Source organism: Elephas maximus, chromosome 7, assembly GCF_024166365.1.
Source record: "Elephas maximus indicus isolate mEleMax1 chromosome 7, mEleMax1 primary haplotype, whole genome shotgun sequence".
Lineage (NCBI taxonomy): Eukaryota > Metazoa > Chordata > Mammalia > Proboscidea > Elephantidae > Elephas > Elephas maximus.
Window position 1 is genome coordinate 114,663,646 of NC_064825.1, and position 18,782 is coordinate 114,682,427.

The following is an 18,782-nucleotide window of genomic DNA, read 5'->3' on the forward strand; positions in this document are numbered from 1 at the left end:
CGTATTTATTTTTTAGATAAACAAAAAGTATATGCACTTTTCACGTATAATCAAAACTTGAATTTAAAAAATAATATTAACATGTCTCATAAATGAGCACTCTGCCGGGATACCACGTTCATGTAGTGAAACAATGTTTATTGAAATCATTTTGTCCATCTTATCTATTCTTTAGTACAAGAAAGAAGAAGGAAAACTTTAATTTTCCTAGCTCACACTGGCACTAGGTGCTGTTTCTGAGATTTTGATAAAAGTTCATCAAGTCCAAATACAATGCTCTTAACTTTCCACCATTGTTGTCTCAGAAACATCAATGAAATGATGGCTATAATCACAGTCTAGCTGACATTTCTTTTGTTTCTCTTAGTCAAGTTATATTTTGCAGTAGATTTTGAAATGAATTTCTTTCGTACCCTACCTATTGCCATTTTTTTTCCAAAATTTGCTTGCATATTTTTAATTTAGTTTTACTGAGCTTCTTCCTATCTACCTGATTTCTATTTTATCCTTGACTGTCTCCAGTAAATATTTTTGTTTGTGTTCCATGAAGTCTTGAAAGAGAGAAAAGAGAAAAGGGTGGGAGGAAGAGAGAGAAAAAGAGAATGGGGGATTTTTGAAACAAAAATGTATTTTTTGTGATGCCCCCAAAATATATGGATATGTATTTATTATTTCATGACTTTATTTTTTTAATATACCATTCAAGCAAAATTACAATACATGATAAGATATTTGAAGATGTGTTCTGATGAATTGTAGATAAATTTGTGGATTTACACAAAAATAGCTACCTTTTAAGACAAGTTGAAAGATACGTCTAATTTCCTCTATTTTCTAGTCACCTGAGAACATTTTAAAATTAAATCATTTTTAATAAGTTTTTATCCTTTAAATTTAATGCAATCTTGTGAGATACATGCTGTTGCTCTCATTTTATCTTAGTTGACATTAAGGAAAGGCATTCATGTATGTTGTAGCTAATTTAAAATGATTAGTGTGTATTTACAAGTCCAATGATTTTAGATTTAAAATTTCCTCTACTCATTCCTCTTTCTACATTTTAAAATCTGGTAATTTGAGAACTGCATAAATTGGCAGGTTTGCTTGTTTGGTTGTTTTTAACATGACAAGTTTAGCCAACAAATGAATGAAACCATTTTTCTTTTTTTTATATAGGAAATTGCTTGCACATGGGCTCATCTACTTTGTCACCGCCTATCCCATCATAACCTAGGATATTATTATGCCCTCCTAGGAAACAGACATGAAGATGTTATCGGGTGCACTCTGTTTCCCAGTATATTGCATTTACAATGTCATCTAGTCAATTCCAACTCAAGGCAATTCCAAATTTATCAGAGTACAACTATGCTCCTTAAGGTTTCCAAAGGCTGATATTTGGCAGTAGATCTCATTCCTTTCTTCTGAGGTGCCTCTGTGTGGAAATGAGCCATGAAACTTTCAATTAGAAGCAAATATGTGAACCATTTGCACCACCCGGTGATTACAGTTGCAGTTGGGAACTATAAATATGAACTGAAATGTCAGTGTTGTTACCAACGCTGGATCCATATAGGTTTCAGATGAAGAACCTCACTGAAGTCACCATGTTTACATTGCTGGGCTTCACAGATAATTTTGAACTGCAAGTCTTTCTCTTTCTACTATTTCTTGCAATCTATGTTTTTACTCTGGTGGGAAATTTGGGACTGGTTTTATTAGTCATGGCAGATGCCCGACTCCACACTCCCATGTACTATTTTCTGAGTGTGTTATCTTTCTTAGATGCCTGCTATTCTTCAGTTGTCACCCCGAAAATATTGGTCAATTTTCTGGCAGAGAATAAAACTGTTTCATTCCTTGGATGTGCAACACAGATGCTACTCATTGTCACTTTTGGAACCACAGAATGTTTTCTCTTAGCAGCAATGGCATACGATCGGTATGCAGCAATTTACAACCCACTTCTCTATTCGGTTAACATGTCATCCAGAGTCTATGTGTCACTTATCTCTGCTTCATATGTTGGTGGTATTTCACATGCTACTTTACACACAGTGGCAACTTTTATCCTCTCCTTCTGTGCATCCAATGAAATTAGACATGTCTTTTGTGATATCTCTCCACTCCTTGCTATCTCTTGCTCTGACACTCACATCAACCAACTTCTACTCTTCTACTTGGTGGGTTTTCTTGAGTTGTGCAATATCCTGATTGTATTGTTCTCTTATGGATTCATTTTTATGGCCATTCTGAAGGTGCATTCTGCTGAAGGAAGGCGAAAAGTGTTTTCCACCTGTGGCTCTCACCTAACTGGAGTATCAATTTACCATGGAACAATCCTCTTCATGTACTTGAAACCAAGTTCCAGCTATGTTTTGGACCGTGACATCATAGTGTCTGTATTCTACACCATTGTGATTCCCGTGCTGAATCCCCTCATCTACAGTTTGAGGAACAAAGATGTAAAAGAAGCAATGAAGAAATGTTTCAGAGAAATTTGTTCATAAATAAAGCACATTTGTAGCATTGTAAAACTGAAAAGAATGGCGAGTATCAATTCATACTGCTAAAGTTTGAATCTAGAGAAGAAAGTGTCTTGCTTTTATTTTTCAGTGTGTGTATATCCTAGAATATTTCCAAACAAAGCATTAACAAACCTTCCAAGGCAGAACTTTATGAGCACAGAGAAATCGTCCCATTTACATGGCTGTAGGACAATTTTCAAATGTTCCCATATTAAACATTCAGTGATGGATTATATCCCTGATTACTGTTTGTTTAACTTGACCTTCTCTTGCCGGAAAGGTGATGCCCTGAGAACTCCATGACTTCACTTTTCCTCACATTGTTTATAGTAAGTCTTCAGCAAACAGTTGGAAGTTAATTTCCCTTTCTGGAATCCCTGTGAAGGGCCTCCCGAAGATTACCAGCCCCTTATGCCCTTACATACTGAGAACCACCTAGGCCTTTGGATATGCTTTCTGCACTGTTTGGCTCAAAATCATATCTCGATTCCATTATTACATTTTTGCCATTGTTTAATCACAAAAATTGATTAGGCTCATTCTGAAACTACTGAGAGATTACACAGTAATATTTGTTGAGCGTACACTTAAGGCTCAGTAAAAATAAATATACAGCTTAGAAAATAATCTACAAGTGGCCACTATATGTGATTGTTTCAAGCTCTGAAAAATGATTACGCCATTGGACAATCCTTTAATGGTTCTAGTTTATTTCCTCATCCTGCCTTTGTTCTCTAATCACAAGGACAACCCTGCTCTGGTCATCATGAATGACATTTTTCAACAATGATCAGGATCCAGAGAATGGAAAAAGCCCTACATCACCTCAGCTATTTCCTGTTTATGTCGTCTGCTCTTGAACTATTTGTTTTTATTTCAATATTTGTTTATTTTTTGAGTAATTAAGAGCAAAAAGTGTGTTTCATTCAATGAAACCCACTTTCTTCCTACCAGCAGAGGTTGTCTTGTGGCCCTACCACAATAAAATCATCATAACATAGCAATCAAAACAATGTTCCTGTAAAAACCAATTGTCATGGATTGAACTGTGTCCCCCAAAAAATATGTATCAACTTGGTGATGCAGTGATTACCAGTATTGTGTGGTTGCCCTCCATTTTGTGATTGTAATTTTAGGTCAAAGAGGATTAGGGCAGAACAGAAACATTCTTATTAAGGTCACATCTCTGATCCAATGTAAAGGGAATTTCCCTGGGGTGTGACCTGCACTACCTTTTACATTATAAGAGATAAAAGGAAAGGGAAACAAGCAGAGAGGAGGGACACCTCGTACCACTAGGAGCAGAAAGCATCCTTTAGATCTAGGGATCCTGTGTGAAGAAGCTCCTAGTCCAGGGGAAGGTTGATGAGAAGAATCTTCCTCCAGAGCCAACAGAGACAGAAAACCTTCCCCTGGAGCTGATGGCCTGAACTTGGACTTCTAGCTACTAGAGTGTGAGGAAATAAATTTCTCTTTGTTAAAGCCAACCACTTGTGGTATTTCTGTTACAGCAACACTAGATGACTGAGACACCAATGCTAAAGTGTGAGTTTGAAAAACACTCCAGTAAATTTAAGAGACTCAATTTCTAATGTCTTCTGGTCAATAATGCAAAGAGAACTAATACTTTTCTATTGGAAGAAGGAAATACTGGACAACAGAGTGTGGTTTACATATATACTCGAAATTCCTTTAAAAGTTCTAATTTTCAGAGATGCAATATAGACATTTTACCTTCTAAAAATTATACAGTTTGAAGCCCCAGTAACTTAATATTATTGCTTATTATGATCTATTGAGATGGTCTTTCTAGAAGAAGGGAATATTTTGCTTCAAATGTACTCATAAAAATGCATGTTTTACAAAACTCAGTATTTTTGCCGCATTTCTAGAACATTTTTAAATGTTCTATTATTCAAACCGGGCTTTCAAAATCATGAAGGCAAAGATTCAGTCAACATTGTCTCTTGGTTTATCAGTCTTTCAAATAAAAATAATAATAATAATCTTTTGGGAAAGGAAGAGATGAACTGAAGGAACAAGTTTGCACCCAATTATGCCTAAAAATATTTGGTTAATAATCCAGCCATCAAAGTAGACAAGAGTTCATGTCAAATTAACCTATATGAAAATTCCAATATATTTCCTTTCTTTCTTCTAATAAAGTAAAAACCAAATTGTGAGGATAAGACAGTCTCCAATGAGTTATTTGTTCAAGTCAACATGGAAAAATGGTATATTTAAGTATCAATAACTTTTACACTTTATAAATCTCCTCAAATATCTTTCCTTTAAGAAAGATTTGACCTTCCCTGTCCTCTTTCAGCATTTTTTTTAATATAACACATTGTTCAATATTATAACAAATATTAAATAAAATAGATATAAGTATTTGTTGTTTTCAATATTTGGCTAATAAGGGAGCTCTGGTGGTATAGAGGTTAAAGCTTTTGGGTGTTCACCAAAAGGTCTGTGGTTTGAACCTACCAGGCACTCCGCAGGAGTAAGATGTGGCAGTCTGCTTCCACAAGGACGGTAGCCATGGAAACCTTATGAGGCAACTATACTCTGTCCTACAGGGTCACAATGAGTAGGAATCAGCTAGACAGCAGTGGGTCTGGTTTCATGTAGATCTATCACTATGCTGACACTGTAAATTGCATAAAGGCAGTCATTGTGTCTCTCCTCACAGTTGTGTCTCTTCTCCCCAGGACATAACATTGTACTTGGAACAATAAGTTTACCTGGAGATATTTATTGAATGAATGGTGAGTCAATGAATGAGTGATAGTTAACAGCAATAGTTAGAACTCATATGCAGCTGATTAGGCACTGCACAATGATGTAAGTGCTTTCCGTATATTAAGTCTCGCCATCATCATAGCAACTCTAAGAAGTGGTTCTACTATTATCTCAGATGAGGAAACAGAGACACATAAATTTGCTCAAGACCACATAGCTCCTAAGAGTGATAGCCATATTCTAAGTTAAGCTTCCTGGCTACAGGGGCTTCACTTTTAGACAGTTTGGTACATAGACTAAAAGAACATACTGATCTTTTTCCTTTATCAACTGCATTATTGGGCCTTCAGACAACATCTGATGAGGTATTGAAGGCCTTTATAAAGTCAATGACAGAAAATAGAGAAAAAAAAGTATGTAAGGAGTGTTGGAGATGTGGTTTCCACAGGATTTAACTAGTGATTGGTTTGGTTGAAACATGTGGAAGCTGCAGGTCATGAGCCTGAGTGATCATTAAACCCATACTGAAAGAAAGCCATGTGGTACAGTGGTTAAGTACTTGGCTATTAAATGAAAGGTCATTGATTAGAAGCCAACAACTTTTCTTCAGGAGAAAGATGTGACAGTCTGCTTCTTTAAAGATTTATAGCCTTGGAACCCTACGTGGCGGTTCTAACCTGTCCTACAGGGTAGCTACCTGTTGGAATAGTTTCTGTGGCACTGAGGTTTTTTTTTTTTTTTTTTTTTTTTTTTTTTGCAAAATACTATACTACAGAGGGTTAGTGAGAAAGAAAAAAAACAAAAACCCTCAATGAGATGGATTGACACAGTGGCTGCAACAGTGGCCTCAAGCATAACAAGGATTGTGAGGGTGACATAGGACCAGGCAGTGTTTCATTTTGTTTTACATAGTGTTGCTATGAGTAGAACCCAACTTGATGGCACCAACAACAACAACAATACTGATTCTGAAGTTTCTTAACATTTTCACGGTAGAGAACTAAAGTCACAGATAGATATCACTCTGGCTACACCAGTGAAGTAGGCCAGACAAGGAAACATTATAAGGGATAAAGGGAGCCGTAACATCATGATAGAGAGCTCAATTTGTCAAGAAGACTTAACAATTTGAAAAGTATACACAGTGAAAATAAAATTTCAAAATGTATGAAACAAACTTTATCAGAATTGAAAGGAGCAATAAACAAATAAAAAATGCCCACCCAGCCCAAAATACACAATTATAATTGGAGGTTTGCACTTTCATTTTTTTTTTTTTCTCTCAGTAACTGCTAAAAGAAATAGACAGGAATTCAGTAGTGTTATTTATTTCATGTGTTTTATGATTTGTCCCTGAATGGTACAAACAGCTAATGCTAACAACAGCATACTTCTAAATAAACCATCAGTCAAGAAGGATATCACAAGGGAAATTACAATATATTCTGAATTGACTGAAATGATCATAGAACAATTCTAAATCTGTGGGAGGTTACATCTCTCTTTTATATATCAAAAGAAATTGATTCAAGATGCAACCTAACCTTGTAGATTGAGTCCTGTTTCATTAACACAACTGCCTCTAAACATGCCTCGTTAACAATTTAGAGGTAGGATTTATGACACACAGGAAAATCATACCAGATGACAAAATGGCGGGGGATCACACAGTACTGGGAATCAGCCAAGTTGACACACATATTTGGGGAACACAATTCAAACCATAACATTCCACTTTTTGGTCTCCAAAAATTCATATCCTTGCCACAGTAAAAGATATTCACCCCATCATATCACAACAAAAGTCTTAAATCAACTCCAAGTCCAAAATTCAAAAATTCTTCTACATCTGTGAAGTCTATAATAACAAATTATCTGCTTCCAAGTACAATGGTGGAATAGACACAAACTAGACATTTCCATTACAAATGGAAGCAGTTGAAGGGAAAGAAGGGATAATAGGCACCAAACAACTCAGCAGAACACATTACATTAGGCCTCAAGTCTTCAAAGTGATCCTCTGCTCCCTGAGACCATTTGGGCAATGGCCCTGTACTCCAGACCAGGTGCTGGCCACACTTTTTGGATTCTGGGTGGAGGCCCCTTGGCCCTGGGCTTCCACTCTGCCTTCCAGGACCACCAGAATGGCAACTCTACTTGCTTCTTGTGTTTCTTGTCTCTTCAGCTTCTGTTTTCATGGTTCATTGGCCTTTCGGCCCCTTGGGCCTGGCCAGCCAAATCTGCCCTGCTGGGGCAAGCCTTCCAAAATTTTTCAGCTCCACAAGAAGTGCCTGGAGGCACCCCAATTCACTGTAAACATCCACCAGAAGACACTCAGCTTTCTTGCTTCGTGGGTTGGCTCCAGTGCTGTCTCATGCTGGTCTCCTGGTTCTGCTGCTGCCATTTCTCTGCTGCTGTTCTCTGTGCTGCCTCTTGCCATCTGTGCCATCTCCAGTGTCACAGCTCTGCTCACCTTCTTCTGACTCCTCATCAGAATTGGCTTTGATGTCCATGATTCCACCAACAGTCTTTTCAAAGCAATCTCCGCTTTTATTATTAAGCACTTTAAAGCTCTTTTAACTCCTACCCATTCACAGTTTCAAAACCAGTTCCCCATTTTAGGTATCTGTTAGAGATGCTCTGCACTCTCCTGGTACCAAATTTGATACACATGTTTATTTTTATCAATAGTCAATGTCCATGGATACAGCAGTCAAGAAATCAAACAGTGTATTGCATTGGGCAAGTCTGCTGCAAAAGGCCTTTTTTAAGTTTTTTTTTTTTTAAATAAATAAATAAATAATATTATCTTACAGTTCTGGAATTCAGAAGTCCAAAGTGGAGTGGGTCTTTATTATTATTATTATTATTATGCAGAAAATATACCCACCAAAACATTTGCCCACACTACTTCCACATTTACAATTCAATGACATTGATTACATTTTTCATATTGTGCAATCATTATTGCTTTTTCCAAAATACTTCACCACCATTAACATAAACTCAGTGCTCCCCCATACAAATACTTCCCCTTTCTCCCTCCTTCTTACTTTTGGCACCATTAATAATCCTTGGTGTCCGTATATTTCTCATTTTATATAAGTGACATCTTCCATCTTCCAATATTTGTCCTTTTTTTACTGACTTATTTCACTCAGCATAATGTTTTTAAGGCTCATCCATGTTGTGACATACATCAGAACTTCATTTCTTTTTACAGCTCCATAATACTCTATTGTATGTTTATACCCTGTTTGTTTATCCATTTATCTGTTGATAGGCATATTGGTGGTTTCCACCATTTGGCTGTTGTGAAAAGTGCTGCAATGAACATTGGTGTAAAATTTTCTGTTTCTGTTCCTGCCTTCACTTCTTCTGAGTACATTACCTAAGACTGGGATTACTGAATCATGTGGTAATTCACTGTTCAACTTTTTGAGGAACTATGAATCAATCTGTTCTCCACAATAGCACCACCATTTTACATTCCCAACAGCAATGGATTTCGGTTTCAATTTCTCCACAACCTCACCAATGCTAGTTTTACATTTTTTTAATCATTGCCATTCTAATGGGGGTGAGGTGTTATTTCATTATGGTTTTGATTTGCATATCCCTAATGGCTAATTAGAAACCCTGGTGGCACAGTGGTTAAGTGCTACGGCTGCTAACCAAGAGGTCGGCAGTTGGAATCTGCCAGGTGCTCCTTGGAAACTCTATGGGGCCATTCTACTCTGTCCTATAGGGTCGCTATGAGTAGGAATCGACTCGAAGGCACTGGTTTTTTTTTTTTTTGGTAATGGCTAATTATATTATTTTCATGTGCTTGTTGACCATTTGAATATGCTCTTCTGTGAGTTGACTGATCAAGTCCTTTGTACATTTTTTGGGGGGAAGGATTCATATTGGGACAAATTTTACAAATGATGAAAGAATTAATCAATTCCCTTTTTTTGTGGCATAAGGCTATTCAGTTTTTTTCACCACCATTGTTTAAAAAGTGTGTCCTTTCTCCATAGGTTTTCCTTGGCATTTTTATAAAAAATCAGTTGACCATGTATGCGTGAATATCTTTCTGAACATTCTATTCTGTTTCATTGACGTATGTGTCTATTTTTTAGCCTATATACCACATTTTTTTTTATTATTTTAACATAAGATAAACCCAAAAATTAGATTATGGGAATCTTCAAACACTGTTCTCCTTTTTCAAAATAATTTTTACTGTTTTAGTTCTTTTGCTTTTTTATATAAAATGTGGAGTCAGTTTGTTAAGGGCTACAAAAAATGTTGCATTTTAATTGAAATTACATTATATCTATAGATCAATTTGGGATTGCATTTAATGAACACATTGATTAATCCCAACTGGGTTGCCCACCAGTATCAATGTATCATCCTTCCTTCCTTCCTTCTTTCAATTCAGATTCCATGACCAATAATTACTGTCTACTTAGAATCTCTTCCTATGGGGCCTAGACACCTATGTACTTTTTACAATGTTTCCAAGAGTTCTTTAAGTACATATTCTTAAGGACTTTCTAAAACTCCTCATGTACTCTTCTATAAATTTGTATACAGGATTCCCAAGACAGAAAAAACCCTCTACAACACAAAAAGTTTGACCTTTAACTCCACCTTACTTTTAATATTCTAATGTTCTGTCCCATAGAATAATATAGTTGTCTGCATATTGCTCCATCTCTCCTACCACAAACTCTCAATGAGCTTATATCTATCCCTCACACCTCTTTGATACCTAGCACGTTATAATTAAGATGTGAAGTATATAAATTGGATTTTAGGGAATTTGATTTTATAATCCAATGGCCCATACCTAATTAGCATCAGAGCAAGAACTATGCCCTGTATCATCAGATTTCCAATCCTTTGCCATAAGCTTTTCAACTGAAGAATCATTTTTTTAAAGACCAACGTGATTCATTTAATTATTTTTATCATGTAATTTATTGTGCCATGACCATTCACTTGTTCACTGCCTGGGGAAAAAAAAAAAAAAAAAACTAATTTCTTTTCTGTTCCAGAAGAGAGTCAGTGTGTTTTCTCCTTGGGGAATCCCCTATGGCCTATAAGAAGGCCTCCAGAAGCTGGTATAAAAATCCATACTTATAATAGGCATAAAAAAAAAAGTGCATAGCAAACTTTAAGTAAGCAGTTCCACAGGTAAGAGGAAAAGCTTTTTATCACTTACAAACATTTTAGAAGCTAGAATCTTGAATCTCACACTAGAGTATATGACTTAATATTTAAAGCTGAAATAGGTGATTCTAGTTAATTCAGTCTTGTATTGGAAATTGAATCACACCTTTTCCTGAGAAAATAGCAAAGAAAACAGATAGGACTCTACATATTTTGCTTGATAGAGGTGCAAATCAGATATTTGCTTTAATTTTCTTAGTAGATGATAATCCGAATAGAAGCACTATAATTAAGAAGCTATATTTAAAAATCAAGGAAATCATTAAATGGAGAGAAAATGACACTTCAATCAGCATTTAGGTATATGCTACTTCAGGATTTGCTTTCTCTTGAAAAAATACAAATTAATTTTAAATTTAATTTACTTTAGAAGCCATTTTAGATTTTTTTTTTTTTTAATTAATGGTCCCTTGAAGCTGGTTGAATTTAAAAAAGAATTAAAATATGTGAGGATATTATTTTGCAATTTTCTAGGGAATATTGATTCCAGAATTATGACATGATATAGTGGAATTGCAATATGCTCAAACGGAAATACTTTAGACTATGGAGGTGAGCCCCAATTCTCTTATCTCTAAAACGACACTAAATTAGATAGTTTTAAGGTTGCTCTGTAGATGGCATCTGATAAAGTACACAAAATTCCTAAACTCTAGGATCTGCTTAGAGCCCTGGTGACACAGTGATAAAGAGTTTGGCCGCTAACAAAAATGTCAGCAGTTCAAATCCACCAGCAACTCCTGGGAAACCCTATGGTGCAATTCTACTCTGTCCTATAGGTTCGGTGTGAGTTGGAATGGACTTGACAGCAACAGGTTTGTTTGTTTGTTTTTAAGGTTTAGATCCACTTAATACATGGTAGCTGGTGTCATAAAAAAAAAAAAAAAACCTAGCTCTCTTCTCAAACTTAGTATTTGTGGTATTGTTCTCATGAATGTCTGATACTTCATATTTTCTGACTGTATCAGAGCTGAAGAACTAATTTTGTTTTACTCTTCTAGATGGTCCATGTTTTCTTAGAAATTTCAGGGTATTTGTTCTTGTCTTTCTAGTCTCTTTCTCCTGTTAATGTGAAATCAGCTAGTTGTAAACATAACCAGTTCTAATTTCCTTAAAGATTGCTTAACAGAAATGTCTGTTTGAAGAACCTTGGAAGAAGTAGTTAAACCCCATACTTTTTCTTTTGTCAAGTCTCTGGTTCCCTATAGGGAAGTAGATAATTGCTCTAATAGCAGTTGATATGATATAAAATACATGAATCAAATTCTTGCTCTACAGATAGGATCAGAGCCATCAAGGGTACCTGAAAACTATATCAGGAAGAATATCAGGAGAATCTAAGCAAAACACACTATTATTTCAGTGATAAGCTTTTTTAAGCTCACAGGCATAATGCAGTAATAGTGGTGAGTTTTTATGATCCTTTACAGCATAGACTCTTAGGGTTCATTTGGTATAATTCCAACAGAATGGTAGTTTAATACGTGTTTAGTGTTATATAGCAGCCCTGGTGGTGCAGTGGTTAAGTGCTCATCCGCTAACCAAAAGCTTGGCAGTTCAACCCACCAGCTGCTCCATGGGAGAAAGATGCGGTAGTCTGCTTCCATAAAGATTACAGCCTGGGAAAACATAGGGGCAGTTCTACTCTGTTCTATAGGGTCACAATGAGCTGGAATCAACTCAATGACAAGTTTTGTGTGTGTGTGTATGTGTGTTTGTGTGTGTCATATAATAAACAAGTATAACTAAAAGAAAAACATTTTAGCTTCTGGTTTGGGGCTCAGTCATTACTCAGTGTTTTGATAAAAAAAGATTTTGTAACTTCCTATTATTTTGTTTTAGACAAATAAAATTTAGAAATTACATTTGAATTGTGTGCATTTTTCACATATGATCAAAAATTTAATTTAATAAAATATTTTGATACCTCACATAAATAAGCACTCCACGTGAATGCCATGTTCATGTAGTTGAACAGGATGTGCCTGAAACATTTTATCAGTCTTACCTATTGCTTGGCATAGAGGATGACATTACTTCTCCACGCTCACACTGTCACTAGGTGCTATTTCTGAGACTTTAATAGATGTTTTTCAAGTCCATATACAATGTTCTTAACCTTCCATTACTGCTGTTTTATCTCAGACTTGTATGTGAAGAGACTGTTAGAATTGCAACCTAGCCGACATTTCTCCTGCATATGTTAGTCAAGTCATGTTTTCTAATAGATTTTGTAATGGATTCCATTAATAGACTAATCATTTGTCCATTATTCAAACTTTCATTGCATATTGTTATTTCCTTTCACTGTGATTCTTCCTATCTACCTCATTCCCCTTTTGTCTCTGGCTCTCTTCAGTAAAAATTTTGTTTGTCTTCCATGGATTCTGGAAAGGAAAAGGGAGAAGAGAGCAAGGGAAAAGAGAAATAGACAAAAAGAGAGAGAAAGAGGATGGAGAATTTTTTGAACAGAAATGAAATTTTTATGAATTCCAAAGAATACATTAATACAAATTTTATTAATTGTTTGAGGCCTTTATTATCTTATTAACATAACTATTAAAATACAATTAGAAGGTATTATAATATGATATTATTGTGTGTATTCCCAAGAGTTATGTACAAATTACCTGGATTTACACAGAACTAACAACTTAATTTAATTATGTTTTTTATACTAGAGTTCTCTAAAGATCAAATGAGTATTTTTTGCTCTGTAACCCCACATTTATGAAGCCATTTTTTCTAGGTATTAGAAAAATCTCCCACGTGGATCTGTAGGGAGCATTTTAGAAAAACAAAGACATGTACCTTCCCCTCCTTCCAATGGTAATATAGCTGATTAGCTTGCTCTCTTCTTTTAAAACTACATCTGAATAAGACAAAACTGTGGCAAGTGGCATGGGATGAATATAAATCAATTGTAAAACACCGAGTGAAGTCCCACTGTATATGACAGATTTTTCACTTCCTATTGTTGTTTTAAGCTCCCATTAATGGCAGCTCCATTTACTAAAGTACAAAATGTTGCCTGATTTTGCACTATCTTCATGACTATTGGTATGGTCCAGTCCACTGTTTTGGCCACCATGTATTTTGAGTGTCTCCCAACCTAGGGGAGTCCTGGTGGTGCAACGGTTATGCTCTGGGCTGCCAACCAAAAGGTCAGTAGTTTTAACTAACTAGCTTCGCTGCCAGAGAAAGGTGGGTCAGTCAGCTTCCATAAAGGTTACAGCCTTGGAAAACCTATGGGACAGTTCTACTCTGTTATGAGTCAGAATTCACTAGAAGGCAACAGGTTTGGTTTGTTCCAAGCTTGATGTCTTATCTTTAGCCCTATATTGGACAATATTCTGTTAGGATCCCTAGTATTTTCATTGGCTAATTTTTGGAAATAGATCTCTAGGCCTTTCTTCCCAGTCTGTCTTAGTCTGGAAGCTCGTCTCAAAAACCTATCGACCAGGGATGACCCTGCTGGTATTTGAAATACTGATGGCATAGCTTCCAGCATCATAGCAACAAGCAGGCCACAATAGTATGACAAACTGACAGATGAATGGTGGTTTCACTCCCTTAATCACTGGAAAATACAGATGCCAAACACTTAATGAATCAAACGCATCAGTCTATGACACAATGAAAAAAAAAAAAGGAAGCCTTGAAATCTCGCTCCTAAATAAGTTAAATCCACTCTTCAATTGTGTTTTAATCAGTGAGGCTTTCAGTTGAGATTCTGGTGCTTCTTTGATTTTTTTTTTTCTTCTTTTTTTTATTTTTCCATGCATTTTTCTTTATTCGTACTCCTATAATGAGAAGCAGTCTGATGGCATAGACCAAAAAACAAAAACAAAAACAAACCCATTGCTGTCGAGTAGATTCCGACTCCTAGCGGCCCTACAGGACAGAATAGAAGTGCCCATAGAGTTTCCAAGGTTAGCTGCCATAGCACTTAAGCACAGGCCACCAGAGTTTACTGATGTTAGAGAGGAAATAAATACATAAATAAAAAACAAATACCACTTTGTGGCAAAAATAGTGGTTTTATTCTTTTTGCAATAGCTTTATTAGTAATTATTGGGCAATATGTGATTTGTAATTATTGGGCAATATTTATTTCATGGAAACCTGGGTGGGGTAGTGGTTAAATGCTATGGCTGCTAACCCAAAGGCCAGCAGCTAGAATCTACCAGGCACTCCTTGGAAACTCTATGGGACAGTCCTACTCTGTCCTATAGGGTCTCAATGAGTCAGAATTGACTCGATGGCAACAGGTTTTTTTTTTTTTTTAATTTAATTTCATAGTTATTCCAAGATTGCATAAGCAACTAGAATATATTAAAGAAACAGTTATGGTTTCTTTGGGCAGGCATAGTCTCTCAAATTCACACAAGGACTTGCAGGGCTAACGAGCATACAAATAGAGAGAAAAAACAAACAAATGCTTTGCAGTTGCATTCATTTGGACACATAGTGACCCTGTAGTGACCTTATACGACAGAATAGAAAAGCCCCGTAGGCTGTAATGTTTACAGAAGCAGCCTGTCCCATCTTTCTCCTGCTGAGTGGCTGGTAGATTCAAATGGCTGACCTTTAGGTTAGCAACAAGCACTTAACCACTTCTCTATCAGGGTTCCTTACGAATAGAAAAACATCTTAAAATTGTCATTAAGTTAAAACTTAAAAGACAATAATAACGATATGATAACCTGCAAAGCTAAAAATGGACAAGTTAATAATAAGTGTTTGAAAAAAAATTAAAACATAACATCCTGTTTTTGTTTGCATACAAGGTGCATTATCTCCAGAATACCACCTGCTGTCCTGCTCACCATTGTTCCAGAAATGTCAATGGAATGGAGTAATTAAGAGAAAAGAGCACATGAAATAGCTGGGCCATTGAAGGCTACCTTCTAAGACAACATGAAATGTAAGTCTAAATTATCCTCTTCTCTAGTCAGCTGAGAATATTTTAAAATTAAATCGTTTCTGCATAGTTTTCCTCATTTAAATTCAATCCAGTCTTCTAAGTGGTAGGTGACGTTGTTCTCACTTTACAACAGAGGATATTAAGGAAAGGTGCTGATACACACCGCAGCAAATTCAGGACTAGTGTATTAGTGTGTACTATCAATTATATTGCTTTTGGATTTTTTTTTTAATTGTACTTTTTTAGGTGAAAGTTTACCCCTCAAGTTAGTTTCTCATACAAAAATTTATACACACATTGTTATGTGAACCTAGTTGCTATTCCTGTAATGTGACAGCACACTTCCCCCTTCCACCCCGAATTTCCTGTGTCCATTCAACCAGCTCCTAGCCCTTTCTGCCTTCTCATCTTACCTCTGGACAGCAACTGCCCATTTCGTCTCGTGTATCTATGATTTTGGATTTTCAAATGGTCTTTGGGAATCACAAAATATTGTATTTTTAAGAACCACTTACATTGGCAAGTTTTTTTTTTTCTCTTTTTCTGTTTGTTTCTTTTAACATGAAAAGTTTAGTTAACAAAGGAATGATCATTTCTTTCTCTTTTTTTATACAGGAAATTGCATCAACATGATTCCAACTATTTTGTCACTGCCTATCAACTTTCTAGAGGGCAGTCATGGTTCAGTGGTAGAATTTTCACCTTCCGTGAGGGAATGCCAGGTTTGATTCTTATTTGTCAATGCAGGCTTGCGTTCTGCTATGATAACAAATAGGTTTCAGGGAAGCTTCCAAATTAAGATAGATTAGGAAGTAAGGCCAGGTGATCTACTTCTGAGAATCAGTCAATGGAAACCTTATAGATCACAGTGCTCTGATCCCCTTGTGAGTGGGCTTGCCATGAGTTGTAGGTCAACTAAAAGCAGTTAACAACACATCCCTTGGCTGCTTAGGATGTTATTACCACCTTTTGAAAAACAAAAATGAAGATGTAATTGGGTGCAATCTATTTTTCACATAATATCAGGATATTGCATTTAGGAAATGTCAATATTATTATCAACACTGGATCCATACAAAATTCAGTTGAGGAATATAACTGAAGTCACCATATTTACTTTGCTGGGTTTTACGGGTGATTTTGAGCTACAAGTATCTCTCTTTTTACTATTTCTTGCAATCTATATTTTTACTCTGGTGGGAAATTTGGGACTGGTTCTATCAGTCATGGCAGATGCCCGGCTCCACAACCCCATGTACTATTTTCTGAGTGTGTTATCTTTCTTAGATGCCTGCTCTTCTTCAGTTGTCACCCCAAAAATGTTAGTCAATTTCCTGGCAGAGAATAAAGCCATTTCATTTACTGGATGTGCAACACAGATGCTGCTCTTTATCACTTTTGGGACCACAGAATCCTTTCTTTTGGCAGCAATGGCATATGATCGTTATGTAGCAATCTACAACCCACTTCTCTATTCAGTTAACATGTCACGCAGGGTCTATGTGTCACTCATCATTGCTTCTTATATTTGTGGTATTTCACATGCTACTTTACACACAGTAGCAACTTTTAGCCTCTCCTTCTGTGCATCCAATGAAATTAGACACATCTTTTGTGATATCCCTCCACTCCTTGCTATCTCCTGTTCTGACACTCTTATCAACCAACTTCTACTCTTCTACTTTGTGGGTTCTATTGAGATGGTCAATATTCTGATTGTCTTGATATCTTATGGATTCATTTTTTTGGCCATTCTGAAGGTGCATTCTGCTGAAGGAAGGCAAAAAGTGTTTTCCACCTGTGGCTCTCACCTAACTGGAGTATCAATTTACCATGGAACAATCCTCTTCATGTACTTGAGACCAAGTTCCAGCTATGCTTTGGACCATGACATGATAGTGTCTGTATTCTACACCATTGTGATTCCCATGCTGAATCCCATCATCTACAGTTTGAGGAACAAAGATGTAAAAGAAGCAATGAAAAAATTGTTTCAGAGAAATTGGTTCATAAACAAAGTACATTTTTAGCATTGTAAAACTAAAGTCCATATTTCTAAAGATGAATCTAGAAAAGAAACTGTCTTGTTTTTTCTGTTAAAGTGTCTGTAGGTTCTAGAATATTTCCTAATAAAGCATTAATCAACCTTCCAAGGCAGAATTTTATAAGTTCAGATAAATTGCATCATTTATATGCCTATAGGATTATTTTCAAATTTACCCATGTTAAACATTCAATGATGGATATATATTGGTATGATTAGGATTTGTTTAAGTTGATCTTCACTTACTTATAATGATGATGTCCTGAGAACTCTATGACTTCACATATTCTCACATTGTTTATAGTAACTCTTCAGCAAACATTTGGAAGTTGATTTCCCATTCTGGAACCCCTGGGTAGGACCTGCCAAAGATTACTAGCCCCTTATGCCCTGACACACTCAGGTCTATCTAGGCCTTTGAATATGTCTTCTGTACCATTTTTTTTTACACCATTTGGCTCAACACCATAAATGTTGAACCCATTATTACAGTTTTTCTTTGCTATCGTCCAATCACAAAAATTGATTAGACTCATTCTGCAACTACTGAGGGACTAGATGGTAGCATTTATTGAGAGTATATGTAAGGCTCAGTAAAAATGAATGTATAGCTTGGATAATAATCTACTACTGGCTACTCTGTGTGGTTGCTTCAAAATCTGAAAAAAAAAAAAACTATCCTATCATTGTAAATATTTTAATGATTCTAGTTCAATTACTAGCTCTTCCTTTATTCTCTATGAAGAACAACCCTGCATTGGTCAATATGTAAAAAAAAAACAAAAAAAAACTTAATGGACCGATGAGCATGGCTCAGGGAATGAAAAAGATTCTACATTACCTCAACTCTCTCCTGATTATGCAGACTCCTCATTTAATTATTTGTTTTTATTTCAATATTTATTTTAAGATTCATTATAAGTAAAAATTATGCTTCATTTAGTAAAACTCATTTTCTTTCTATCAGTGTTGGTTACCTTGTGGCTCTACCATAACAAAATCTTTGGAACCTAGCAAGCAAAACAATGTTCCTACAAAAGACAATTCTTTTTTTTTTCTTATTGTGCTTTAGATGAAGGTTTACAGACCAACTAATATACATATAGTTTTGTGACATTAGTTTGCAACCCTGCAAGTTGTCAACACTCTCCCCTTCTCAACCTTGGGTTCCCCATTTCCATTCGTTTAGTTTTCCTGTCCTCTCCTGCCTTCTCACCCTTGCCTCTAGGCTGGTGTGCCCATTTAGTCTTATATACTTGGTTGAAGTATATAAGCACATTTTTTTTTTTTACTTGTTTGAACTATGTGTATTATTATT

General features: G+C 35.9%; 2 protein-coding genes across 2 annotated transcripts; both read left to right on the top strand.

The window, feature by feature from the left end:
- Positions 1-1,583: 1,583 nt before the first annotated feature.
- Positions 1,584-2,510, top strand: LOC126079882 (olfactory receptor 1102-like). Its single transcript, XM_049891241.1, has one exon. It carries the CDS (start codon positions 1,584-1,586, stop codon positions 2,508-2,510), a length of 927 nt encoding a protein of 308 aa, XP_049747198.1.
- A 13,953-nt stretch (positions 2,511-16,463) lies between these two features.
- Positions 16,464-17,450, top strand: LOC126079459 (olfactory receptor 5T1-like). Its single transcript, XM_049890473.1, has one exon. The coding sequence runs from the start codon at positions 16,464-16,466 to the stop codon at positions 17,448-17,450; it is 987 nt and encodes a 328-aa protein (XP_049746430.1).
- The last annotated feature ends 1,332 nt before the right edge of the window (positions 17,451-18,782 follow it).

Excerpts from the sequence above, each read along its gene's own strand:
- LOC126079882 (XM_049891241.1), top strand. The coding sequence starts at position 1,584 with ATGAAGAACCTCACTGAAGTCACCATGTTTACATTGCTGGGCTTCACA.
- LOC126079459 (XM_049890473.1), top strand. The coding sequence starts at position 16,464 with ATGTCAATATTATTATCAACACTGGATCCATACAAAATTCAGTTGAGG.